The following is a 27,689-nucleotide window of genomic DNA, read 5'->3' as shown; positions in this document are numbered from 1 at the left end:
AAATAGGCATCAGCAATGACAGGGGAGATCCCAACTCTTATCACAATGCTGAACATACCTATACCAAGGGGTAAAGAGCCATCAGCAATGACAGAGGAGATCTCAGTTCTATCACAATGCTGCACATACTTACTCCTGAGACATCAGCAATGATAGGGGAGGTCTGCAGCCTCTGACCATCTCTCTTTATTGTGTATAGCACCCACTGCCAGGGCCCCCACGTCAGTGTTAACTTTCTTCCTAGGGGCCCCGGCTCATTGATGCCAATCTAATACATAAATTAAGGTTTATTAGTTGAGGCCCCTACACAAAGGGTCTTGGTTCACTAATGACAGCCTAGCACCTCTCTGCCAGGGCCCCCACACTGGTGTCCCCTCCTTTCCTCCCAGGAGCCTGGAGTTTTTTCATTCTTGATATTGCACACACAGATCTCTACAAATCGCAGCTTTATCCACAAATGCTAGTTACCTCCTTATCTATATTCTATTTTAGTAGATGGCACCTCCATATTATTAATTTCCTTTGAGATAAGTGCCCCCCAGGCTGGGTGACCCCAGAATGTCCCATTAGAGCTCTCATCTGCAGTGCCTTCTTTTCACCAGCAGATGTCCTCAGTCTTGAAAGACATAAACCATACTATGAATGCAGAGCTTCTGCGCCTCACCGTTACCATGGCAACCTTCATGCCTAGACTATAACTAAACTTTCATGACTGGAGAGCGGGGGGAGGAAGTTGCGTTTTCCATGTAAGCATCAAATCAACGGTCTGTTAGCGGTCAGGGTGGAGTTATCAGTAGAAGACATGTGGGAAGTATTTTGTACGTATCCCCTCGGTTACCTGGTTACCGATTCTTGGCGTCTATGATGTCATCAGTGCGCGCCGTGTAGTTGGCAGGAGTGACGTCACGTGTGTAGAGGCGGCTGTACAGGCGGGAGGTGTAAGCTGCAGAGATGGCTGGAGGTGAGGAGATTCCTATTCTATGTGTGGCCCTTATGGAGCCCCAACCAGTACTTTGTAACCTGACTGTGCATTATGGGTCTGGGCTCTGCTATATCCAATGGGGAGGAGGGTCAGTGCCGGGTTTATAAATGTATTGGGTATGGCAGAGCTGGCTGTTTGGGTAATAGGGGGAGCATTGCAGGTATGTTATTATCATATTATTATTATTATTATTATTATTAAAAAAAAGGATTTATATAGCGCCAGCATATTATGCGGTGCTGTACATTAAATAGTGACTGCAAATGACAGACTAATACAGACAGTGACACAGGTGGAGAGGACCCTGCCCCAAGAGCTTACAATCTAGTAGGTGGGGGAATTTACACACACAATAGGATGGGAGATATGTAGTGGTGGAAAGTAGTAATGGTTTCAAAAGACAGAAGATGGGCAGGCAAGTTTGAAAAAATGGGTTTTGACCGCTTTTTTAAATGAGCAGAAAGTAGGAGCAAGCCGAATAGGATGAGGAAGACCATTCCAGAGAGTTGTGGCAGCTCTAGAAAAGTCTTGAGAAGTATATGGGTAACAGGGGGAGGGGGGTAATTTCAGGTGTGTGTATGGGTGGGTAACAGAGTCGGGGAGGGGTTAATTATGGGGGGGGGTCAGTGCTGGGGGTATGAATAACAGGAGAGGGTATTTGTATAGCGGGGGTGTCAGTGCTGGGGGTATGAATAACAGGAGAGGGTATTTGTATAGCCGGGGGGTCAGTGTCCACCATATGGAGGGCTTGGTGCATAGTATATGAATAACAGACTGATTTATTTCTAGCGCCATGGCCTCTAAGCAGCCAATCAGAATTAACCCTAAACTGGGTTATTGTAACTTTCATATCCGCATTCCTTCCTATACTTCTCTTGTTACCAGCCTGGATGTGTCCTGTTTGTCATTTTATATATATTCACCTTTCACCCCTCCTTTTCCCTTCAGTCTGGCAGCATCCATTTGTGAATATCTTCAAACACGTGCACCTGGAAGAATGGAAGAGATCAAGCAAAGAAGGCGATGTCACCAGTGTCATGGTATTTTTTGTGGCTGTCCTGTATTGTGACCTAGAGAGCTACCTATTCACCAAACCTTAGGGGGTAAAGACTAGTTAGGGTAGCATCAGGGAGGGGTAAAGTTTAGGGACCAAGGACATGGAGTCAAAGGATTAAAATTAGGCCACCGCCAACTTCATCAGCTAAACATCTGCTAAGAGAAACAGAAACAGAGCTAGCAAATATTTCAGGGAGATCTCATTGCTGGAGTGATAAGTAGTCAGGGGCTCCGCCCACCAGGATCCATCTGTTACTAAAATATCACTTTTGGGTGACTTGGCTTAGGAATCTGAACGCCTGGCATTTACTATCTTGCTTCTGTTTTTAGGACAAAAATCTGAAGTGTACGGTGTACAAGATCCGGGGATCCATCCCTGCAGGGAACTACATTCAGCTCCCTAAGACCAGTTCCCAGAGCCTGGGCCTGACGGGGCGTTACCTCTACCTTCTGTTCAGACCATTACCAGGGAAACACTTTGTGGTGCATATAGACGTGAGCGCAGAGGTAAGGTGTCTTTGTTATGGAAAGGATTTGTGTCATGTTTTACACCCTGATTTCTCACATGGGCTTCCTAGACTAATCAGAAACCTTCCAATGTAAAATCATGGCTGATGGCACTTTGCTGCAAAGAATTCTGGGTAAAGGGAGAGTACTGTGCACACAGCTGTTCCCCTTTTATTATTATTATTATTATTAATAAACAGGATTTATATAGCGCCAACATATTACGCAGCGCTCTACATTAAATAGGGATTGAAAATGACAGACTAATACAGACAGTGATACAGGAGGAGAGGACCCTGCCCCGAAGAGCTTACAATCTAGTAGGTGGGGGAATTTCACACACAATAGGATGGGCGATATGTAGTGGTGGGAAGTAATGAGGGTTTAGCAGACAGAAGAAGATGGGTAGGCAAGTTTGAAAAAATGAGTTTTGAGCGCTCTTTTAAATGAGCAGAAAGTAGGAGCAAGCCGAATAGGGCGAGGAAGACCATTCCAGAGAGTTGGAGCAGCTCTAGAGAAGTCTTGTATCCCTGCGTGTGATGAGGTTATGAGTGAGGAAGTCATTAGTAGATCATTGGAGGAGCGGAGGGAGCGGCAGGGGGAGTATTTTTTACGTACACACATGCAGTGGTTCTCGTTTGATAATCGGCTCGGGGCTGTTATCGCACGAGAATCTTGCGTGTGTACAGTTCTCGTCGTCCATCATCTGAACGACTGTCGTGGCAGATCCACAGACGATGGACGACGAATGATTGTAATGAAAGCAAAGGGGAGAGAGCATGGCTCCATCGTTCTCCCTCTCCCCTCTTCATAGAGCAGAACGGTGCTGTATGTACAGCCCTCGTCCATGCATCGTGCCATCTAAGTCTAAGTACACGCTTCAGATAATACCGACCTGACGTGTGTATAGCAGTCACCTGACATATCATGTAGGATTGATGGACAACTGCTCTGCATTTCTACAGTAGGGCACATCAGAGTGCCACCCAATCCCCTTCTTTCCACAGAACAGCGCTCATTTATTCATCTGATCATTTTTAAAAAATATTATTTTTCAGCATGGTAGCTCAGTGGTTAGCACTTTAAGCTGGAGTTTGCAGGTTCTCCCCGTGTTTGTGTGGGTTTCCTCCCACATTACAAAAACATGCAGTTAGGTTAATTGGCTTCCCCCCAAATTACCCTTGTGACTGTTAAATGATATATGTCTATGGTAGGGAACCTGTAAGCCCCTTTGAGGGACAGTTAAGTGACAAGACTATGGACTTTGTACAGCGCTACATAATATGTTGGTGCTTTATAAATAATGGATAATACAAATTATTTGTCTTCTAGGACGGCCAGACCATCCGGATCTCCTTTTCCAATCTTTTCAAGGAATTTAAATCCACGGCCACATGGCTGCAGTTCCCATTTGTGTGTGGAGCCATAAAGGGGTCGGTCTATGACAGCACTATGCAGGGGGCTCGGAATGGTGAGTGAGAGACCAATATGAATGCTCAATACAATCTGTGCCCCAGCAATACCATCTGTGCAAAGTTCATCTGAGGAAGTAATGTAAACACGATGCTGGGAAATGCGGGTGGGTAGGAAGGGTTATATATATGTGTTTGTAGCCTCTTCTGGATTGCTACTAAAAGATATTTACTCCAGTTAGTAAAAACTCAAATGACAATTAATTGCTTGTTTGTAGTGGTAGCTAAATAGCAGAAATGTACATTATTATTATTATTATTAATAACAATTAATAATAAACAGGATTTATATCGCACCAACATATTACTCTGCACTGTTCAATAAATAGGGGTTGAAAATGACAGACAGATACAGACAGTGACACAGGAGGGGAAGGGGGAGAGGACCCTGCCCGGAAGAGCTTACAGTTTAAAAGGTGGGGGAAGTATCACACAATGGGGGGGGATACATATTTCTCTGGTCCATGAAGGCTGTACAGCTTTGATAGCTGAAGGGGTTTAGCAATGCATTTCATCATATAGTAAAATCTTTGTATATAAAGGTTGCAGTACCTGACCCTGTTTGCCCTTTCCAGGTTTGGTAGGTCCAGCCCCCTCGGGCTCTCGCTGGACTTGTCTTCTGCTGGATCTCCAATACATCCTATCCATTTACCTGAGCCGCAGGTACAGTCACCTGAGAAGCATCAAGCTTTGTTCAAGTCTTCTAGTGAAGAATCTGATGACCAGCGACCTGGTCTTCCAGCCTGGTAACGTCCCCAAGACACCCCATGTATTTTTATCTCTGACTTTACTGTACAAGCTGGCTCATTTCATGTAGCAGTGACAACCACAAGCAAAATGTAGGAGACGTTCTGACTGCTTGGTATTGGCTTTTCTGCTTATCCTCATTTTTCTGCTTTAATAAATATGCTCAGAATGCAATATTAAACCTACATTATTATTGTAGAATTATTTATACAGTCATTTCAGATTGTAAGCTCTTCGGGGCAGGATCCTTTCCTCCCCTTGTGTCACAGTCTGTATCTGTCTATCATTTAAAACCCCCTATTTAATGTACAGTGCTGTGTTAATATGTTGGTGCTATAAAAATACTGTTTATTAATAATAATAATATTAATTTCAGAGCTGTCCTTCATGGAAGCACGGCATTCTAAATCTCTACCACAAGGGGTCGCAGCAATGCCTCGCGAGATGGCATTTCCAGTACCTAAGGGAGAGAAGTGGCATGACTTGTATGACTTCATAAGGTGAGGACTAAAAGGCTGTGTCACATCCTTGTAACACAACTTATTGTTGCTTTATAATATCCAATCAGATTTAAACTGCTTTGGAAAATAAAATTTACATGACGCATCACTTACTTGGTAACATCCTTCAACTGTTGTAGATAAAGAATGTTTGAGGTTTGATGTTAATGGATCTCATAATTCTTTAACATAAATTTTATCATACCATACATAGTGTCTAGGACAGTATTTCCCAACCAGGGGTTGCTTGAGCAATTTGTACCTCTTAGGTCAGTTTAAGTGATCTTTTGTTCTATCTATAAGGGTGAAATTCTTCCCAATGGCCAGCAATGTAAGAGGAATTCTTCCCACTGACCACCACACTAATGTACTGTGAGCTATGGGTAATATAACTTTAGCAGGGGTTTCCTGAAGACCTGAAAGTAGGGTAGCAATATGGCATCTTGTGTAGTCTAAAGTAGTGGTGTTAGTCTATCTGTCAATCCCCGTGTTTGTGTGTATCACAAGCCTGGGCAGTACACAAGGCTTTGATGTATGCCACCATTCCACTGTCCAGTGCCAGAGACCCACCTGACCAATAGGAATCAATATTGTGACAGCTTGATGCTGGGATGGGGACTTTCAGTATAAGAAAATCACATTGCCGTTTTCAGGTTGAGGCAATTTATACGGCTTGCTTACGATCTATGGGGGAGGAACACAGGAATTGGTCTAATAGCTACACAATTGCATGCTGGCAATATTCATAAGGCCATGACTGATTAATAACACCTAGCAAGACTGTTATTATACATATGATTAGAATGACTCCAGAGGACAGGGAAATGTATGCTCCTTGTGCTCTTGTACTGTCTCTAGTGTTGTTATTGACATATGATGTAGTATAAAATAAATGTAGTTTACAAGCTTAACTCTTTGCTTTCCTTTAGATTCCCCTCAGACGGCTCTAAACTGCCAAATGACTCCATTCAGAAAGGACAAACGGCTTCCACAACCCCTGGTGAGATTTTTCAACTTTACAATTGAGAATCCTATGAGAATTCAGATAATATGTTGCCACTATATAATTAATTGATACTAATGTTTTGCTGACTGTTTATTTGCTATAACACCCAGGTGCCCCCATACCTCGCAGCCCTGTCCGTGAATACCCCCGTTCTGTCACTATCAGTAAACCAGTGCAAGACAGAGTGTCTCTCATCCAGCAGATCACCACTCCTAAACCGGTGAGTAGAACTTCTTGTTTCATTTTGTCTCCCTATAGCCCTACCATTCTACTCACCTCACGATTCTCTTCTTAGCTTCCTCGGGGGAATCCTCTTCGAGTAGACTCCATCCCGGAGCGTTACCTATCTGTGCGGGGTAAGACTGCTGAGGATCAGGATTCGGAGAGTACAGCTGCAGAGGTGGAGGATAGAGGAATTCATGTCTATGCACATAAGGGCACCAACCTCTCCATCCTCAAACACAACACTGACTCTGAGCAGGTGAGTTTCTGTCATCAGGTATATCCCAATGATTCTAATTCCAAACATTTTGGCCACCAAGTCACAGTGCTTGGAAAGGATGAGGTCTGGTATACTGTAAGACTAACTTAGCACCAAATGCAGGTACTATGGTAAAAATTTCCTTTACCTTCCCTGTCTAAGTTAAATCCTTCATTCGTATTTCTCACCTCCACCTGCTATGCACTGCAGTTCATGGTGGGAGGGTTTCAGCAACAGGAAGAATGCTGTCAATGCAGAAGGCAGATGTGCCCAGGCAATGATACAGGTTTGTGAATCATCATGTCAATGGCTATTAAGCAGACCTCCTGCAACATGTAACCTCACTGTTTGCAAACAGGTACAACCTACATGAAATTGTCCTCTATAGTGTGAATTCAGGAGCAGTGCAGCATTGTTGTCATACCATCACAGCAAGCTATATTAGTGGGTCAGTGTGTTTTGTAGGACTGTGCTGTGAGACTAAGAGAAAACTGAAAGCACAGATTAACTTACAACTTAGTGTTGCTTTTTTTTTCTACCACACAGGTGGTCTGCACTTCATCTCACAGACCTGTAACATTATCTTCAGGAACAGAGTCAAAGGTATGTTCTGATGGGGAATATACAGAAATCAATACAAGTGTATGCTGTAATATAATTCTGTTTATTTACTATAATGATGGAGAGATGTCATCATGGTGGTAAGCTCAGTTTGTTCTTCTCATACCTGTATTATCAGTATGTCATTATAATAAGGATGTTGGGGTTAGTGAGAATGGACAGGGTACATGTCTTTGCTTAAAAATAGTATTTATTATCTACAGAGGCTTTGTGTATCGGAAGGCAATGACTTCCTTCCATAATAGCTATGTATGGATGTCCGCTTGCAATCTAGCCACATGTTCAACTTTATTTAAATAGTAAATTTGTTTCCTTTCTAGAAACTTCTTCCTGACCCTATCCTTAAACTGAGAAAAATAATTGGTTTTGGAGGCTGCACAGAACGCTTTGTAAGTTTTCCTTTCTCTATTTTTTAATAATATTGCTGCATTATCCTTAGTATTCTATTCTATTGTTTTTACTCCCAGAATCCTCTGCTGTATCCTGTCCTTCAAACCTTGCTCATGCTTCCATGTATTGAATTTTCTTCACTTTCTTACAGTTCAGGTATCCCAGAATTCTCTGTTGTATTCTGTTCTTCCAATTATACTCATGTGTCTATTAATATGATCTTTTGCGCAAACCTATTACATCCCTTCTGTCCCGCAATTTTTTTTTTTTTACATTTTGTGTTTCTCAGTATTCTTCCAAGATTCTCACGCCTGTTTAGCCTTAATAGGATCTTTTCTGCTATCCTTTTTATACTTCCCTTTCATCCCTGAATCCTTTTGATAGTATCTTTCTTCCATTTACTGTGTTGTTAATCTGAGCTTCATTTGTATATATTCTGATATACTTGAACCATAAAGTTCTGTGCTGTGTACCTCATGCATTGATCCTTCATCCGAATGCCCCTTTGATTTTTTTTGATGTCTATTTATATTGTCTATCTCGGCATGTGTGCTCCTTTCTAATCCCAGAATCCTCTGTGTCTCTCTCAGGCTCTCTGGACTCACACTGGCTGTTCAGTGGTTTATCCTTGCCATGCAGTTATCGTAGTTTTAAACATGGAAAGTGGAGAGCAGCGTTTTTTCTTGGGACACACCGACAAGGTTTGTTACACTCCCTCCCTTATTATACTAAGAAAAGCCTGAGGAATTCTACTACCTTTAAGATTTGATTTCAGAATGCCAAGAATTAAAACTAAAGGATTCTTAAAGAAAACCTGTTTACAGACATTTAAAAAAAACAAAAAACTTTCTATAAGAGCGTATGTGCATTTATCTTATTTTATGCCCGGTATTAACATGTTACTATGCAAAAGGGGTGAGAGTTCTACAGGCTGCTGCCATCTTGAATGTGATATCAGCAGCCCCAGCTGATATTCACTCTGTAGTATTCTGCTTTACACCTCGCTTGAGCAGCTAAATGAATAGTTATGTTGAAAAGTGAGAGAGGCAAAGAGCGGGGACAACACAGACACTCCCAGAAGAGATGAAGGCTGTGACATTCATTTAGAAGGTGATGGTTTTAGGCAAATGGCTATTTGTAAGTGATGGGAAGTTTTTCTTTAAGGACTTAGCAGTAATTAATTATTTCTAAATGCCACTCAGTCCTTTCCTCTGTGGCCCAAGCCTGCTTTTGAGCCAAAGAAAGGGCCTTATTAAAGCTCTCCAAGGCTGGAGAGGATACGCTTTTATTAGTGATGCTGCATCCAGAAAACCTGGAATGGGCTTGCTTCAGGATTAAAAACATTTTCTTACAAATGGCACATTAGTTCTAGGAAATTTATTCCAGATTTGCTGGATCACCCAGCTTCACTGATGAAAGTTTATTTTATCCAGCCTTGGTGAGCTTTATTTAAACAGCCCCAAAGTGAGAGTGATACAATGTGTGTGTGTCTTAATCTAGAAGGAGCAATTAACACATACAGTAACTGTTTTTCAAGTTGCATTCTTTCAAAATAAAACTGTCCATATAGGTGAAAGCAGATTTCAGCTGTTCTTTCCTTGCAGGTATCAGCCCTGGCATTTAATGGAAACTGTACCCTTTTGGCCTCTGCCCAGACCGGTGCTCTCAGTATGGTGCGTCTATGGCACTTTCAGAAAGGAAGCTGTCTCTCCATGTTCAAAACCCACGCCCATTCAGTGTCATACCTCAGGTGAGAATTGTTATCCCCTCTACACATCGTGGGTAAACCTGCTTTCAACATGTATCTAACAATGGGTCAAAACAATATTCAATCTTAAAAAAAAAAAAGGCCTCATGCATTCCATTCAATATGCAAATGTACCCCCTGGTGTCATTTAGCACTGAGTGTCATTGGGTATTTCCTGGGTATTTTAATAATATTTCTAGTGTATTTGTAAGGGACAAAAAGAAAGAGGGAAAGTAGAGGCGTTTTGAATTGACAATATAATTTGTATTATTCTTTCAATGTTACATATATCAGAAAGAAAACATGCATCAATACATATTATGAGATCCAATAGTAATTATAATACCCAATTCAAAACTGGGGTGTTCCTGACCTCTTAACTATACATAAATACTCTAATCATATGATTGATGCTTAACGATAAGAGGAAAAGAAAAAAAGAAACACTACAATCCTCTTAGCCCAATGTGTTTTGCCCTATTGGCTTCTTTGGGGTCGGGGGTAATGCTGAGGACGCTTAGGTTGGTTTTTTTGAAAATTTGGGGTGTGTTGGAATACCAGCGAATGAAAGAATCCTAGTAAAGGGTGCATTTTTCAGTGGTTAGTGATAGATATAGAGGAGGAGAATCTAGAATGTCCCTGGGAGGGTACATGACAGACAATACTACGAGGGTTTGGGGATAATGCAGAGTAGCGCAGCTCTTGTGTAGTGTATTTATGAACAAAAAAAAAATCCAATAAAAAACTGGGAATATCTTTCACCAACTCCACTGCTACAGGCAATACGTTTAGTTTGTTAGATCATCCGCAATATTTAAACATTAAATGATATACCATATATTTTGCAGTTTCTCACACAGTGGCTCTGTCTTGTGTGGTGTTGGAAAAGATGGACATGGCAAAACGGTGAGTGGTATAATTGGCAGTTGTGCCTTCTTTATACATCTAATCCAACCAAACCTACTTCTGTTATTTGCTTCTCTTCTGTTCTACTCTCACTTATAATGATCTCTAAATTTATTAAAGGCTGGTGAGGATACAAGTTCATCAGTGAAGCTGGGTGATCCTGCAAACCTAGAATGTATATCTTTAAATTATTTTTTATTTGCTAGCAAATGTTTTGAATCCTGGACCAGATCCATTCCAGGTTTGCTTCACTGATTTAAGTGTATCCTCTCCAGACTTGGAGAGCTTTAATAAATTAGGCCCAATGACTTGCTGGGAAATATTGATTGTGAGAGTTTTCCTAATTGTAAAGATATTCTAGGCAATGTTTTGTAGATTATGGGTTAGTTGTAGTGGAGGTATGACCATTTATATGGTCCTCATTCACAACACATACTCGTAAGTGGGATTTTTTTTTTTAGTTGTCAGTCCAAAAAAACCATAATGATTATTACATTATATCAACATTATTTCTTCTCTGGTCTCCTTCACAGATGGTAGTGGTTTGGAACACTTCCCAGGCTAGTCGGGGAGGGGAGGTTGTTGTCCTGGCAAAGGCCCATACAGATGTGGACATTCAGACTATGAAGATTGCATTCTTTGATGACACCAGGTAACTCTAATACAATGACTAGTAAATGATGTGGTAACTGGGTATTTTAAAGACCAAATGAAAGAACAGATATTCATCCAGATGGATATCATACTAGGAACCCTTCCATTTTCCTGGTATAGCAGTAGCACAGATTGTCTATATATAACCACAAACTCTGACCAGGCTGCCCAGTGCTCCCCATTTTCTAACACCCTGGTCAATGTGTATATGTCAGGAGTATGGCCATTGCCCAGTTGTGCTAACATAGGGAACTATACTGGGAAGTAAAAAAACCTTTTCAAGGCATTCCCTAGATCTTTAAAAATGCATATTATATAGTGACTAAGGACTATAAAAACAAATAAAAGAACCAAGACTTTGGTTTTAATACCTGAACTGTACTGGTATTCTCTAAACACATTGTTCTTCACAGGATGGTGTCCTGCGGTAAGGACAATGTTCGTTTATGGAGGGTGCGTAGTGGTTCGTTGCGGTCCTGTCCCTTTAATTTAGGCGAGTTACACAGCCTAGATTTTACAGATCTCGCGTTTGAGGCTGTCCACAGTCCTGAGAGAGAGCCGGAGGACCGCATACTGTAAGTACTGCCAAGTATAAGTTACACAAGCACCAATGCTTTACATTTGTCAACTGTTGCTTAAAATTCTTTTGTCTCCTCAGTTATGTGTGCAGCCACAGTGGCCACATACTCGAAATAGACTACAAGAACATGGTGGTTTGTAATGTGCGACGCTTGCAGCCAACTCAAGTCAAACATGGGGAAAGGCGGGAGAAGCAAACCTTCAACACCGGTGAGGTCATTGTGATGTTTCAACATAGTAGCAGGTTGACATAGGCACTCCTATTTTGTAGCTTTTATATGTGTAGTGTGAGATCATCTAAGGCAGTAGTCCCCAACCCCCGGGCCGCGGACTGGTGCCGGTCTGTGGCTAGTGAGAGGTAGGGGCCGCAAATGACAGAAGGCAGAAGCCCTCCTTACACTGCTCTATAGTTAGTGACAAGGTGACAGTAGGAGCTCAACCAACAGGAGTGCAGGCGGCTCTCCTCCCACTGCTTACACGGAAGCTGCTGAGAATGACAGAGAATGTATATAAGGCTTACACTTCTGTGCCATTCCCAGCAGCAGCTGACAACAGGGAGAGCTGCTGAGATTAGCAGAGTATGAAAGCTGTACATATACCGGGCCGCAGCAAAATTTTATTCTATGTCCTGCTGTTAGTAAGGGTGGGAACCACTGATGTAAGGTAGGGGTGTCAAACTCTGGCCCGCAATCCTAGATATGAACTGCAGCTGGCCCGCCGCTGCATTAAAAAAGCGCCGCTACTTCCCGGCATCACTTGCATCTATAGACCAGGGGGCTCTTTGTCTATGTGTGGCCCCGCATTGGACTGTTTTAAATATGCAAGTAATGCCAGGAATTTTAGTAGCGGCACTTTTTCAATGAAGAGGAAGTTTCAGCAGCGGGCCACTCATAAGATTTAGCCCTGCATTGGCCGCGCCTGTCATTTCCAGCACTCCCCTTCAGCTGTACTTTACCTTGCTACTCCAGGGCATGGACTTGAATGGTTGGATTTTCATAGAGGAAAATTGGTATTATTGTTGGCCTGTGCAAAAAGGTTACCATTGATATTTAACTCCGGACACTACAAATAGAGAAAGAGGCATATCATTTTTTCTTAAATAAAATTAAAAAAAAAAAAAATTCTTATGCCTTATGATGGTTTTATATCTAATGAGAAGGAAAAACTTTTTTCAATAAATTTCAAGGTTGGCCCACAACTTTGTCTAAGTTTTTAATTTTGGCCCACTGTGTATTTGAGTTTGACTCCCCTGATCTAAAGCATTGCTGCCTCTAAAAGCTAGTATAATCTAAATGTGGTTTAGTGATGTGACTACTGTGCTCTTCACTGTTTTATTTATTAGGGGCTCTAACTTGAAGAAGCAAAGCCATGATTTTACACAGGTGGTTTCAGTGTATATGTAGAGTATATGTAGTATGTGTATATGTAGAGTATCAGTGTATATAAAGGATCTATAAATCTAGCAGGAAACGCTCAGTGGCAGATACAGGCAATACTGATGACTAGTCCTTTCTCTTTGCCTTTACTTTTGGTCACAGTATCCCCAGAAAAGATCCTCATTAACTTATCACTTTGAATTACATTACAAGGTCAAGGTTTGCTTCAGATACACCACTATATACAATTGTGGACTGAAGGAAGTACCAACATGGTTCATTCAGAATATCTAGTATCCTGAAATGCAGTAATAACTATTCACTTTCCGTACCCATGTTTGTAATACTTGATTTATGTACTTGAAGGTCCCGGCATTGCAATAAACAGCCTGTCCGTTTCTGCCACTTACTGTGCAACTGGATCTGAAGATGGCTACTTGCGTCTGTGGCCCTTAGACTTTTCACGAGTTTTCCTAGAGGCAGGTGAGTTGTTTCAGCAGATGTCTGGAGGGTCAGCACCTCCATCGATTCACATAAAAAGATATGCACACGTCTTGGCAAATGTGATGCTAGGCTATTTTTCAACCTTCCATGATTCAGCCACAAAGTTAGCTTTGGTCTCAGCGAGTGAAGTGTGATGGTTTGTGGACACACAAACGATTAACTCTTTCTCTTCCCGGCCATGGCATATATGGACAAGCTTTACTGACCTTCGATGGTCCAAACAAAAAAATCCAAATGCTTGATTTGCTCTGAGCCCACCTTGTCTTTTGGTGCTGATCTGGTCTGAACCCACCAGCGTCTATACTGATCTTATTTTTCTTTTTATAATAGAACATGAGGGTCCTGTGAGCTGTGTGTCCATCAGTCCAGAGGGCCTCCAGGTTTTATCTTGCACTAGTAGCGGAGAGCTTGGAGTCTTAGATGTTCCTTCCCGTGGATACCAAACTTTAATGAGATCTCACACAGACTCTCTTCTGGCATTCTCTGCCCACCCAACTCAATCCCAGCTTGCTACAGTGTCCACTGACAACACAATCCGGATTTGGGACATGTCCTCCATGCAGCAGGTGAGATGACAACATTTTGACAAATAGTCTCACACAATTCTGTGTTTTGGATGTCCCAGTGCAGTAAGCTATATTGAGACTTTAAGGATCATTTCATTAATAAAAACATATGCAGCACGATCTGTCAGCCCAGATCTCCCAGTTCTGTTTTGCTGTAACCAAATATAAATGGACTTCTTTGTCCATATGTGAGGTAACATCTGTGGAGAGTAACTTAGGTACAGTTCCTTAATAGATATTGCAGCACTTGGCTTTCATGGTCGCCAGTCACATGACATTCGAGTGAAGACGATCCCTTTACCTGAGAAACAAAGGATAAGTGTACAATGTTTTTTTGCAGCTATATGATTTCACAGCCAACGAGGAGACTCCATGCACAGTGACCTTTCACCCCATCCGAGAGGCCCTGGCCTGTGGCTTCAGCACTGGGGTGGTGAGATATTTTGATGTGACCACCACAAGTCTGCAGGCGGAACACAAGTAAGTTCTTCTCCTGTGAATATATTCAGTTGTCCTGTTCTAGCAAGTTCTGTAATCTGATTATTCTCTCCTCTATTGACAGACAGCACCGCAGTGCTATCACAGGGCTTCTCTTCTCTCCAGATGGAGGCCTGATGTACAGTGCCTGCACCCTGGGATCCCTGGCCCTGTACAACATTGGACACAAGGAGCAGCATGTCCTGCGAGTGCTTGGTAAGTGAAGAAAACCCCTGTAAAAAAAGACACTTTGGAAGTAGATTTTCCATTGTGTTGCCATTGCTTTTCCTTTTTTCCAGAGTCATAGATGTAGGGTTTAGACCCCTTGGTCATTATGGGTGCTTCTGATTTCCACAGTTTGGTCCCAAACATTCTCTGGCATATGTCTCCATTATGTAAGAATGTTAATGCTCCAGTTAGGAAAAAGGAATACACACTTGTGCACACTGAAGGATTCAGTGTCTAATATGGCTTTAGTTATACCCACACACAAACATGTCACCAGTTCCAGCTTATTTTTCTATCCTAATGTCTGCTTTTGTGCTTTTATGTCTTCTTACATGTAAATATCTAATACTATATGTTTAATCTTGTGTTTAGGTAACGTGGTGTGCAAGAACTCAGAGCGAGGCCCTCAGGCCTTGTGTCTGAACAAGGAAGGACGTCTTTTGGCCTTTGTTGGACCTACAGAGTACACTGTTACCATCATGGACGCCAGGTCACTAGACGAGGTAATTAAATATTCTGTGGCAGAAAGCAAACATTTGTTAGAAACTTAAATTTATTTTCCTCCTTCACAGCATGCAGAGAGTAAATATTAAAGCTGAAGTTTAATCTGCTCCTATTTTGACTATTTTGTAGTTGCTTGCCAGAATGTGTCTGAAATGTTCTATAGTGGAATTTAGAGTAACTGTCTGTGCTGAAGTGTCTCTGTCCTCTTATATCTTGTACCTGTACTTCACAGATCCTGCGTGTAGATGTGAGTATCCTGGATCTAGACAGCACTAAGCTAGACTGTGCAATGAGCCTGACCTTTACCTCTCAACGCCCATATCACTTGCTCGTGTCCACCTCTGGAAACAAGATTCTGTGGCTGTACTCAAAGACTGGCCGTTTAATCAAGGAGGTGAGAACAAAAACATTTTCAGCCTAAGAAAACTTTAGCATGAGTTTGAAAGTGTTTTAAAAGGAACCTGTTACTTTGGCCATACAGAAAGTGACAGGTTTGCCTAACACTAATACTTTCCTTCACATTGAGCTTTTCCACTGCACTCCCTTTGGATATGCCAATACTTTGGGTATTACATGTCATCTTTTCCCTTTCTTCATTCCCCTCTGCTTGTCTTTTAATATGCAAAGCTTCAACTGTACAGGTCCTCTTAAAAGTTCAATTGGTAAATTCTGTAGTTTTATGCAGTGTAATCATTCTATGTTGTTTAGGTTTCACAAGTCCACAAGCAATACTGCTCCACACTGGCACTGAGCGAGGATGACAAGTATCTGCTGACAGCAGGAGAAAGAATCATCAAAGTGTGGAAACATGGATCACCTGGAACATCCCGCCCACAGGTAACATGCACACGTATAACAGGGTTCATTGTTACTGTATTGCCTTTTACAGTTTATACAGATACTTATAAATCAATTGGTTTTTCCCTAATATCCTTTTTTGCATTTCATCCATATATTTCTCTCCTGCAGCAAAGGTTCTTACTTTCAGTCTTCTATTATACAATGCAGAACTGATGACTTCATAGGATAGAGTCCTATGCAACGTGCAGATCCGTCCTAGAGTAGTAGCTTTTTTATAACCTGATTTTTACATCAATGAGGTGTTAAAAATCACATTGGCAGGACTTTTTTGTTTTTCTGCTTGATGTGTACTTTTAGCTGTAAAAAGGATTGCTCCCCTTTGAAAAAAATAAATAAATTGCTATCTGGAGACTTTTTGTCTATTTTGGCCTCTGATAGCTCACTCCCTAGTAAGTTGTTTTGCCTTTTGCTCCCTGGCTGCCTCCATTCTGTCTGTGCCCTCTCTGTGTTGCTCTTAGAGCTTCCAGAGCCAGGTAACAGTGTCTAGAACTGAGCAGCCAATTGCCCAGCCAGAACATATGGATATTATCCACTTATACAACGTTTACTGAATGTGCAACCCTGCAGAAGGGGAAGCCGTGAGGGAGTGCAGATCTATGAGTATCTTGCTGGGAAAAGGGGATTTTCCCAGGAAAAGGGGATATATGTGCAGGGACTATAAGTAGACACTGTATTATGAATAAACGTGGTGGTGTCTCTTAAGGAAACAAAAACTTTTATTTTCTTTTGTGAATTTACAATGGCCTAAAAAACAGAAAGGCTGTGCAGTTTGTTAATTTGTAATTTCACTGATTTAATCTGATCTATCTGGTAACAAGTTTAATAAGAATTATTAAAGTATTAAAAAACAAAACTAAGATCGAAAAATACTTGTTATGTTTTTGTGAATTACATCCATTGTATTTAGTAATAAAGAAGTTGGGTGAGGATAAGTGCAAAGCAAAAAAATAAAAGAGCCAATGCTTCCAAACCTGGTATTAGATTTCTTTGGTACATAGGTGCTTAACAGATATATAAAAAATGTTTAAATACATTTATAAGCCTATTTTGTACATGACTAGGAAAAGGTTTAAAGGCCTACGAGCTTAATTGGGTTCCAAATATATTTTAATTTGTCCTTCAGGCAATGTATCGCCTTTATTTATGTCCCTGTGTACCACTTCCTTTCAGGTGTTCATTGGTCACTCAGAGCCAATACAGCAAGTGGATTTCTCTCCTGACCAGCAGAACATCATCTCTGCAGGAGACGCCATATTTATTTGGGATTTTGAAGCGGCTCCGGATCCTGATGCCCCAGATCTATGGTATACTTTAGAATCATTTTTTTATTGATTCCCATATGAACTTTTAGTTTAAATTGACCGGGTGCATCAAAACAAAAGGTGTCAGTTGTTCCTTAGATAGCAACCACAGTCTATGTTGAAAAACTTGTCTCTTTGCTTCTAGCAAGAACCCTTGCTCTTTGTGTACAAGCAGCGGTCTCCAAGCAGAAGACAGACCCCACCACTGCAAATAAAAAGCTTGAGTTCTCCAATCAACAGTAAGGCTGAGCTTTGTAGTGGATGTGTTTAACAACTGCAGAGAGACCCCTGCTTTCTCACACAAAGAGCATACTGTCAGGTGATAAGCTTTTTTTTTACTCTTTCTGTGACTCGAAGACTTTGCCGATCTTTAGCTTTGATGCACAGTAATTGCATTATGACTTTTCACTCTATGACTTCTTCCTTGTAACTCTATATCCTTTGTCGATCTCAGCAGTTCCTCCCACCTTGTAGGTCTATGTTCTCTCCATATGAAACATCAGAATATTTGATTTCATCTTAATATTGTATCTTTTTGTTTTTTTCTATAAGATAGAAGATTGTTACGCTTCATAGCCATACAGATGATAATAAATATATCTTCTTGTCCTCAGCTCTGCTCCATGTCTGCCTTCAATCCGTCACTCAGGCTTAGCAGGCGGTCTGCCAAGCACTCTCCATTCCAGCTCTGGTAAGGGGGAATCCTATCTTAAGACATGTGCGCTCAGTAATGATTTTACTGATAAAAAACTTAAACCTTTATGTGAAATTTTAGATTTGACAGATAAGAGAAGCGACTCTACATTCATCTCCAGTGGGATGCCAAGAGGTATGGCACCTCGGCCTTGTTTCTCCTCTCCTCCTCGCCTGGACCTCAGCCCGGTACAACGAATGGACAATGCAGGTTGGGAGACACAGAATCTAAAAATGTATTTCATAATCCTGATAAAGGTTGTAAAATTTCCTAGTTTTAGTCCTGACTATAGTAAGTAAAAAATATGTGCAAAGGCAAGTTTAATTTAGGCAATTGTTTCTTTAGACAAAGGTATGTAGAAAGGAAGTGCACATTTTCAGTGCAGCCCAACATTTCACAAGTGACAGTTTGTCCTTGTTTTAATTGAAAAATAAAGCTTTTTATGATTTTGCTTCATTATTGCACATTAATGGGATGCGTGTCTTCTTCTTTCAGGTCTCTCTGAGTCAGATGATGGGGATGTGGAGCTTGGAAAAGTACGACATGAAGAATCAAAAGTAGAAGAGGTAGAGATCCCGGATACAAAGGAAAGTGATGAGCAGTCTTCCCTGATCATCATAGAGAACCAACGCAGCCGCACAAAGCTGCCCAGGGCTGCCAGTAGTGTTACAGAAGGTAAAGGAGATGACACTTTTTTTTTTTGCTGGGCATTAAATTGGGGCTAGAGCCTCTGACAGATTTTAATTCTGCTTTCTTTTTGGGAGAGCATTAAACTTCTTGCCCTACTAATGGGGAAAATAGACAAACACAACTTGTTTGAGTTTACCTGATATCTATGGATCATAGATATTATTAGAATAGAAATAGCGCCTCTACTACAATTCCCGGCATCACTTTCGTCTATATACCAACCGGCTGTTTGCCTATGTGTGACCCCGCAATTAAGCGGGAGTTCCAGCGGCGGGCCACTCATAAGATCTAGCCCCACATTTGCCGTGTCTGGCATTTCCAGCACTCCCCGTCAGCTACACATGGGAGATGCCAGGAGGCTTTTGGAGTTACAGGGGCTTCTTGGCGACCCATGGCCTTTTATCATATAGCGGTGTCCCAGGCTGTGCGTAGCCTGCTGGTATCCAAGTGATGCCAGTCGCGATCGCATCAAGGTTTTATATCTAATGAGAAGGAAAAATGTCAGAAACGTTCGTCAGAACGAAACAAAAGAAATTTCAAGGTTGGCCGGCGACTTTGTCTAAGTTTTTAATTTTGTCCCATTTTTTTAATTTTGTGTATTTGAGTTTGACACCCCTGACCTCCTTCACTCCTAATTTTGGACTGTAATACACCAATTAAAATAAATCAATTTTTGATATTACAAACAAGACATCCAAAACAATTGCAGAAACAAAATTTTAGTTGACATCTCTGTCTTTTTATGACAGATATAAGGCAGACACTGCCACTTCCAGATACCTACTCACATTTCAACCCTCGCTATAAGACCTCAAGCTTGGCAAAGGTAAGAGCTCCTGTCATAGGTTTAATCTGTCTAAACAAAGGTTTCTTACTTTTGTCTTTCAGTCATGTTATAGGTAGATGAAAGGTTGTTTTTCTGTGTTCTAATTTGGCTTGCAATTGTTTTGTGTAGGGAATGAGCCATCCTCCGGCTGGCCAGGAGATATTGTCCCTCAAAGCTGTGATTGGATATAACGGCAATGGTAGAGGGAACATGGTGTGGAACCCTGATACAGGTACATATGAATAATATTTATTAGTTCTACCACTAAAATATTTACATAGAGTGCAAGTGCAGCATACTGGTCAGGGGCAGGCTCTTCTACTCATGATATACGTGTGTTAACAAATATCAAAATGTACCTGAATTTTGCATGTATATAGCCAATGTAAGCCAAAAGTTCAATTGGACTTTAAATATAAGCCTGCTCTGTTATATGTGAACCCTAACTTTGGCTTCTCGGGATCCTCTAGGTTTCTTTGCATACACATGCGGTTGCATAGTTGTGGTGGAGGATCTTCATTCAGGATCACAGCGCCATTGGTTAGGACATCCAGAGGAGATTTCTACTTTGGCACTAACACATGATGCCCTGGTAAGTGAATTGTCAAGACATCCTCCATGTTCAATCAGTTTTTCCACCACAGTTGTGTGGTTTTACAATTGTTTCTGTTGAATCTCTCCAGCTTTGCCATCTAATCACTGTCCATAATGCCCTGTCCATATTCAATCTCTAGGTCCTGGCCTCCTCCTCTGGGGCTGGAGATGGCTCCTCTCTGTGTCAGATAAGGATATGGAAAACACAGGATGGATCATGTACTAAAATTCTGCAGTGTCATAGCACCGAGGTTCAGGCCATGAACTTCTCCAGGGATGACAGACTGCTAATCACTGTTGGTCAGTATCCTTTCTTCACATTGTCTGCAGTGTTATCTCATTGGGAATTATCCTTATCTCACACACATTAATTTGCGACCAGTACTGATCCCTCTAATCTCCTTACATCCTGCAGTATTCTAGTCCCAGCAATAAACATTATGAATAATTAACTTTTTTTGTTTTTGGATAAAAGGAAGGGGTTTAATACCTCAGTCAGACAATGTTTTATTGTATCTGCTTAACGGAGAGGCACATACAATCATTTTTATTATTATTATTACACAGTATATAGCACCAAGATATTACACAGTGCTGTACAAAGTCCATAGTTGTGTCATTAACTGTTCCTCAAAGGAGCTCACAATCTAATGTCCCCACTATAGTCATATGTCTTACATACAGTCTAAGGTCAATTTTAAGGGGTAAGCCAATTAACCTAACTGCATGTTTTTGGGACGTGGGAGGAAACCCACGCAGACACGGGGAGAACCTGCAAACTCCATACAGATAGTGTCCTGGCTGGGAATCGAACCTGGGACCTAGCGCTGCAATGGACCGAGTGCTAACCCCTGAGCCACCATGCTGCCAATTATCATCATTACTGTTAAAAAAAACTGTGACTATACCTTTATTGCATAAGGGACAGGTGATGTAAATCCTTAAATAACCTTACCTACCTCATCGCAATTTTTTATAATACACTCACCTGTCCACCTTTCCATCGCATACATTGTTTTCTTCATCCAGTTTTCTGGGTTCCTGATCTTCAGTCGTCCTAATTGGCCAGGCTAGAATGATGTAACTCACGAGGGGTGTAATATGTGGGATACCCAGCATATTGCAGAATGAGCGCTTTTTTTTTATATATATATTTTTTTATAATAAACAAGGTAGTGTACAGGCAGGTACATATGTTTTATTGCAGAAGGTTCATCAGCTGTGTCTTCTGCAAAAAAGAACCTGCATAATCACAATTTGACATAGGAGTAGATCCTTAAACCCCCTAAAACACAATACAATTGTACTAAAGTTCCTCCCACCCTTCCCCATCCAAAACAAACAACAAACATTTAATGTGAGAGGTCATTTACTTCTCTCTTATATGGCTATGTTCACTTCTTGCTTCTTTTCCAAAATATTATTTAATTTTCTGGACAGCATATGCACATCATACGATAAAGCATAGGATTAGTATAATATAATTTATACTTGTGTGATCTGTAACCCCTGTTGGAATAAAGTTGCTTTTGTCTCAATTCCAAACCCAGAGCAAACCTTAGCTCTTTTGTTGTTCTTCAGGTGATTTCAGAGACGGAAAGCTAGCTTTGTGGAGCACCAGGACCTATGAGCTGTTGGCCAGCAGTCAGATATGCCAGCCAGTGCACGGCATTGTCTTTAATCCAGCGCACGCCAATAGCTTTTCTTGTGTGGGCACGGGAGCTGTGAGCTTCTGGCGAATAGAAGAGGGGATGTCCACTCAGATGAAGGTGAGTGATATTGATATTTAGGTCAAAATCATGTGTACAGAATTAAGGATTTCTGGCTGACTTATCCCCCAGTGTTCCTTCAGGTGTACAGAGCTCCGGTGCCAGATGAGGTTGGCACAGCAGAACTGACATCCCTAACCTATAACTCAACCTCCCTACTGTATACTGGGTGTAGCACTGGACAGGTTTGTGTGTGGGATGCTCAGAGTCATCGCTGCTTCATGACATGGGAAGCGGATCAGGGAGAGATTGGTGAGCGTAAACCATTTAGCCCTTATTTGCCGGCTGACCTGTCTTGGTTGTGCTATTGTGTGTAATACTTTGCTTTTTCACTAGGTGTCGTGCTGTGTAGGGGTAACAGGCTGGTAACTGGTAGCAACACTCGCCGGCTCAGGTTGTGGTCCGTGGCTGTAGTTCAAGAGCTTAGAGAAAAGGGATCTGAAGCCAGGTGTGTATTATTAACTTCCTGTTTTCTTGCTACCCTTCTGCCTCTTTAACAAACCTTCAGATAACTGAAGTTATACTTAACCTTCACCAGCTTATATATTAACAGATAAATATATATTCATAATGCTGGCTAGCTGTGTTTTTTTTTTTTTTTTTCTTAAACCTGTCTTGATTGTGCTATTGTGTGTAATACTTTGCTTTTTCACTAGGTGTCGTGCTGTGTAGGGGTAACAGGCTGGTAACTGGTAGCAACACTGATATTCTTTAAATTACATTGCAGAGTTAGAATCTTTTATACTAAAAATTTACCAAGATATGTTAACAGATAAATATATATTCATAATGCTGGCTAGCTGTGTTTTTTTTTTTTTTTTCTTAATTCGCTTGCAATGTACATTTGAACTTGCTAGAACGTTTGAGTCCATTCCTTAGCACAACCCCCTCCTTCCTTGCCATAACCATCTCTGGTTCTGGGTTTGTCTGATTTCTGTCTGTTCTCGCCCAACTCCTTTGCTTCTACATGAGAAACAGTAAATCGAGACAGGAAAATAAACTTGGCTATTTATCTCCTAGATCCTCTTCTGTCCTGATGGAGCAAGAGATGACACTAGATGGTGCAATTGTCAGTGTAGCATTCGATGATGCAATGGAAATGGGTATTGTGGGCACAACAGCTGGTACGTTATGGTACATCAATTGGATAGAGAATACCAGCATCCGTCTGATCAGCGGTCACAAGAACAAGGTACAATGGCAGAGAGAAGCAGATTATGAAATGCCTAATATCTCTATTTCCTGTGTTAAAGATTTCCTGTGGTTTTTCAGGTAACAGATCTGGCGGTGGCCCCTGGAGAGACTCACTGTGCCACATGCGGTGAGGATGGCAGTGTGCGTGTCTGGTCTCTGCACAGCTTCGAGCTCCTTCTTCAGTTCCAAGTACTTAATCAGGTAATGGCAGAGATACTAAACTTCCACTTGCCTTCATGCAATAGATAATTAATTTAGGGTTTGCAGCTATGATGTGACTTGGGAAAACTGACAAAACTTCAGTGTCGTGTCACATGGTTATTAGGGATATTTAAATAGGCCTTCTAGCTATTTCAACAAGCAAATCAGAACTAGAGGACTCGCCTAAGGCACACGTCAGAAAATTCTCGCCCGTTATGACCTGTCAGACGAGATTCTGACAGCGGTCGTCAAATAAACATTCATGGATCTGTTCTGATGGATTTATTAATGACAGCATCAGAAGGGAAGGGAGGAGAGCGCAGCAGGGTGCTGCACGCTCATTGTCTCTCCAACCTATCCGAAGAACAGTGTACTGCACTTGTTTCTTTACCTTTCAGTCATTTGTTCTGGAAACGATAGTGAAAGATCATCTCCAATGACAATAATTGAGCATGTGTATGCAGCCTGAAACATCAGGACACATCATTGAAAAGCCTCTTTTGTGTGCCAATGGGATGCAAGTTTTACTGTTACTAAGTGCTTAGGTTCTGGCATTCAGGTTCGGCTGCAGCTGAGCTTTTTATTCGATTACCGATTGGCATTATCCTAAAATAAATGTCTGAATTTCTACACACAATTGTTAATAGGATTAGAGACTGCGAGAACTGGTTATATTGTGCCTTGCCTGGTTCCTTTCCCTTATTTATTGCCTTATTTTGGACCTAGTGATGACATTGCAGATACATCTTAGCTGATGGTAAAGCTTGACAGGGTGCTGTATAAAGCAATCAGAAAACATCACCCCACTCTGCCTCAATACTACTTACAAGAGTCCTCAGTCCTCATACAAGATGTAAGCTCTTGGGATTAGGTATTCAAACAAACAAAAAGTGTTGACCGATGTTGTCATTTTGGAGGAATGGGTGCTCCTAGGCAGGGAGTATTGTAATACAGACTTTACTGGGTGGGTGGGACCTACATGTGATGCTGACTGAGCCTCTATGATCAAAAGAACTGACATCCAATTACATTTAAAAATCATCCTGGGGAGCAATGAGATCATTTTGAGCAGGTTCAATCTCACTTTCTGCAGTTTCCATTTTACATTTTGCTCAGTAAGGAATTTCAGTCCTAGAGGGAAGCCGGTAAAACTAAGACTGAAGAAAAGCCTTAATTGAAATTAAAAATCTTTTACACAGAGCTGCTTATGCCTTGACTGGAGTCCCCACAATGCATCTGGCCAGAGGATCGCCGCTGGGTACAGTGATGGCACCATCCGAATCTTCAGCGTGTCCAAAACAGAGATGGAGATGAAAATTCACCCTCACCCATGTGCAGTCACCTCCATCGCTTTCTCCTTGAGGGGTAAGAATTTTTTTCAACCTGTTATGGCTCAGGCTATACCAGCAGCACTGATGGCTAACATATTTTTAATGATGCAGGTGGAGTTCTGCTGTCCGGCGGAAAGGATGGCTTGATGGCGATCAGCAGCACCCGTACAGGAATGACCACCCGGGTACTAAGTGATCACAAAGGATCCCCAATCACCACTATACAGTTCTCACGCAGAAGGGTAACTATTGAGATAGAGAAATTATTTTATAATGGAGGGTGGGGAGATGAGCAGTTCTGCAATATGAAGATTTGGAAAAGGTTTTGGTTAGATTTTAGAAAATTGTCTCTTCACATTTTCTGTTTGTGTAGCCAGAGGAGCTGGGCCTACCAGGAGGAGAGGTCTGGTTGGCTGGCAGTCTGGACAGACGGGTAAGCGTCTGGGCTTCTGACTGGCTGAAGGATAAATGCGAGCTGTTGGATTGGTTGAGCTTTCCAGCTCCAGACAGTGAGGAGGTAAGTTGGGAGAGTTTTGATTGTGCGTTTAAACCCTTACAATGATAGCACCATCTGAATCTGTATTTAATATTGACATCTTTATTCTCTATTTATTTTCTCTATTTCTTTATTCTCTTATTTATAAGGACAAAGATTCGGTCTTGCCCACCTTGGCAGCATTCTGTCCATGGCAGTCTGGCACGGTGGTGTATACTGGATTTGCATTGGAGAAGGAAGTTTTGTTTTACTCCCTGGCTCAGAAACAGGTAATGTCATGTATTTGGACTCCCAGTAAATGTAAAAAGAGTGCTTTAAATTAATCCTGTGTCTAAAAGTATGGAAATGCTAGATGCTTGACTGTTATAATGATCTAATGGCTCCAGTACTTTTTATTTACTGATCAGAAACAAGTATGCAAATTGTGTGTTTGGACTTCACGTGCAGCATGCTTGTTTCTGAGTCAGAAAGTGACAAAGCCTAGGGTACAACAATTCTCTTTGCACAGATCTACCTTTTTACCTTTTGTTCTTTTTTTTTCTGTCTGGTTATGCTGTTTTGATCTCCATGCTCACAGTACTTATTTTGCTTGCACAGGTTTTGCTGAGGATCCCATTGGCTCACTTTGCCACCTCACTGTCTATGTCCCCTGCAGCATCTCTTCTTACCCTGGGCAGTGGCGGTAGGTTCTTCAATACAATAATGTTGTTATGTTGTTAAGACAAGATAATGCATTGTGTTTATTATATTATTGCTTGGAAATTGATAGATTTCTTTTTACTTGTTATAGCTGTAAAATATACAAATTAATGCAGCACAACAATTACTAATACATCATTTAAAAGTTTTTTTTAAACTTTGTATAATTTTGGTGTCATCCTCTTGAAGCCCTTGTACAACATAGCTCAGATTGAGGTAAGAAAAAATCAGTTCAAGGACATAATCGGTCTAGTAATACGAGCTTGATGATAATAGAGGGGAGCATAGTGATAGGGAGATGAGCTCATCAGCCTGCTGCTTCTCCTTTTGCTGTCACTCACATGCTGGTGGAGAGACGAGAGCTTTATGTGTTACTGAACTGCAGCAGGTAAAGATCAGGTCGCCTGTTATCAGACAGCGCTGTATTCATTTCAGGACTGGTTAGGCAGAAAAACAAATCAGCTGGGTAAACCTCCTCTCTTTTCTCTCCTTTCTATTCTTCTTTTCTTCTTCACTTTGCTCTTCTCTTCTACTTCTTTTTCTCCCCTCCTAAATTTTTCTCTTTCTTTGCTCTTCTCTTTTACTTCTTCTCTTCTCCTCTCTTCTTCTTTTATCTTCTTCTTCTTTCCTTCTCTTCTCTTTTGAGCTGTGTGCCTGGGTTTCACTTTTAAAGTTACAAGATGGCTGCTGCACTGGGTAGGTGACAGGTGCTCTTTATATAATAGTGACATCCCTTTCATCACAATGACACTACAGCACAGGTTAAGTGTCTCTTATTTATAACCATGGCACTCATTCTATACTGACTTCTGTTTCCTTCTCACAGAGCGGCTTCTGCGTATCATCGATTCCTCGGCTGGCACACAGCAAGACTTCTCAGCACATGACGACTGTGTACATCTATGCAAAGTATCCCCCACAGGCAATCTGCTCTTTACTGCGTCCTACAACCAAGTCCTTGTGTGGGATATTCACCATTCATGATTCCTTTTTCTTCACCATTTAACCCTGATGAAGAGACTCACGTGCCCCCGCAATATGTTGGCTATTAAAAAATTTTATTGTAGCAGAAAAGAGCCTTTTGGGCTTTCCAGATAACAGAGGGCTAGATCACCTTTCCATCACATATATCACTGCCCAATTCCTGTAAGTTTGCTAGTTCTGGGGCAGAGCATATCACTACGGAATTTAACGTAGTGACAAAGCTGTTGATGAGCTAGCACTTCTTCCAGGAAGTTAGCCAGTGGTATCTTCCATTATTGGACTAGAAACCCTGCTGTGCCACCTGTCCATGTGACCCTGTCACTGGTATGCAAATACTGAAGTAGAACCTATTAAAGGACAAATATTAATATATGCTTGCCCAATAGGGGCATGAGAAATGCCAGTCTTCCCTGTCTTGGTTTCACTTGGCAGTGTAGCAGCCAGCAGGTTAAACCACTTGGAAATGTGACATCCGATCAAAACAGACTGCATGAACTTTTTGTGTTTTAAACATATGACAACATGTTTGACTATATGATTGTGACGGGGTCTCTCTAAAAGTGGTGAAAACAGCAATCATTTGAAAATTTAAGTGCCTTTTGTACATAAGTTGTAAAATTTGCCAGCTTATTTATTTTTTGCACTTTTTAACTGGTGTAGTTTTTTAGACTTATCTTTTAAACCCGTTTTATTTTACTTTGTTTAACTTTTAAAACAAAAAAATTGATAAAAGTGGCTTGTTTGTA

At 41.3% G+C, this 27,689-nt stretch overlaps 1 protein-coding gene across 2 annotated transcripts; it reads left to right on the top strand.

The window, feature by feature from the left end:
• Positions 1–901: 901 nt before the first annotated feature.
• Positions 902–27,689, top strand: WDR90 (WD repeat domain 90). 2 transcript variants are annotated; one of them, XM_072417385.1, is made up of 43 exons: positions 902–961; positions 1,931–2,022; positions 2,369–2,545; positions 3,878–4,016; positions 4,593–4,763; positions 5,141–5,264; positions 6,194–6,264; positions 6,381–6,490; positions 6,566–6,751; positions 7,298–7,354; positions 7,693–7,761; positions 8,353–8,463; positions 9,367–9,512; positions 10,358–10,415; positions 10,949–11,067; positions 11,483–11,644; positions 11,728–11,858; positions 13,391–13,507; positions 13,859–14,094; positions 14,435–14,574; positions 14,657–14,787; positions 15,172–15,302; positions 15,536–15,697; positions 16,012–16,140; positions 17,335–17,468; positions 18,080–18,156; positions 18,241–18,369; positions 18,655–18,834; positions 19,599–19,675; positions 19,805–19,907; positions 20,146–20,267; positions 20,410–20,569; positions 21,851–22,038; positions 22,122–22,290; positions 22,375–22,486; positions 23,059–23,230; positions 23,311–23,433; positions 24,633–24,798; positions 24,876–25,006; positions 25,138–25,281; positions 25,410–25,529; positions 25,858–25,942; positions 26,786–27,689. In XM_072417385.1, the coding sequence occupies exons 1-43, from the start codon at positions 952–954 to the stop codon at positions 26,941–26,943; spliced, it is 5,529 nt and encodes a 1,842-aa protein (XP_072273486.1). In that variant the 5' UTR covers positions 902–951; the 3' UTR covers positions 26,944–27,689. The 2 variants fall into 2 exon arrangements, with proteins under 2 accessions (XP_072273486.1, XP_072273485.1); XM_072417384.1 differs by lacking the exon at positions 902–961 and having other exon boundaries at positions 1,843–2,022.

This window comes from Pyxicephalus adspersus, chromosome 7, assembly GCF_032062135.1.
Source record: "Pyxicephalus adspersus chromosome 7, UCB_Pads_2.0, whole genome shotgun sequence".
Lineage (NCBI taxonomy): Eukaryota > Metazoa > Chordata > Amphibia > Anura > Pyxicephalidae > Pyxicephalus > Pyxicephalus adspersus.
The sequence above is the reverse complement of the archived record's forward strand: the minus strand, read 5'-3'. Positions and strand labels throughout refer to the sequence as shown.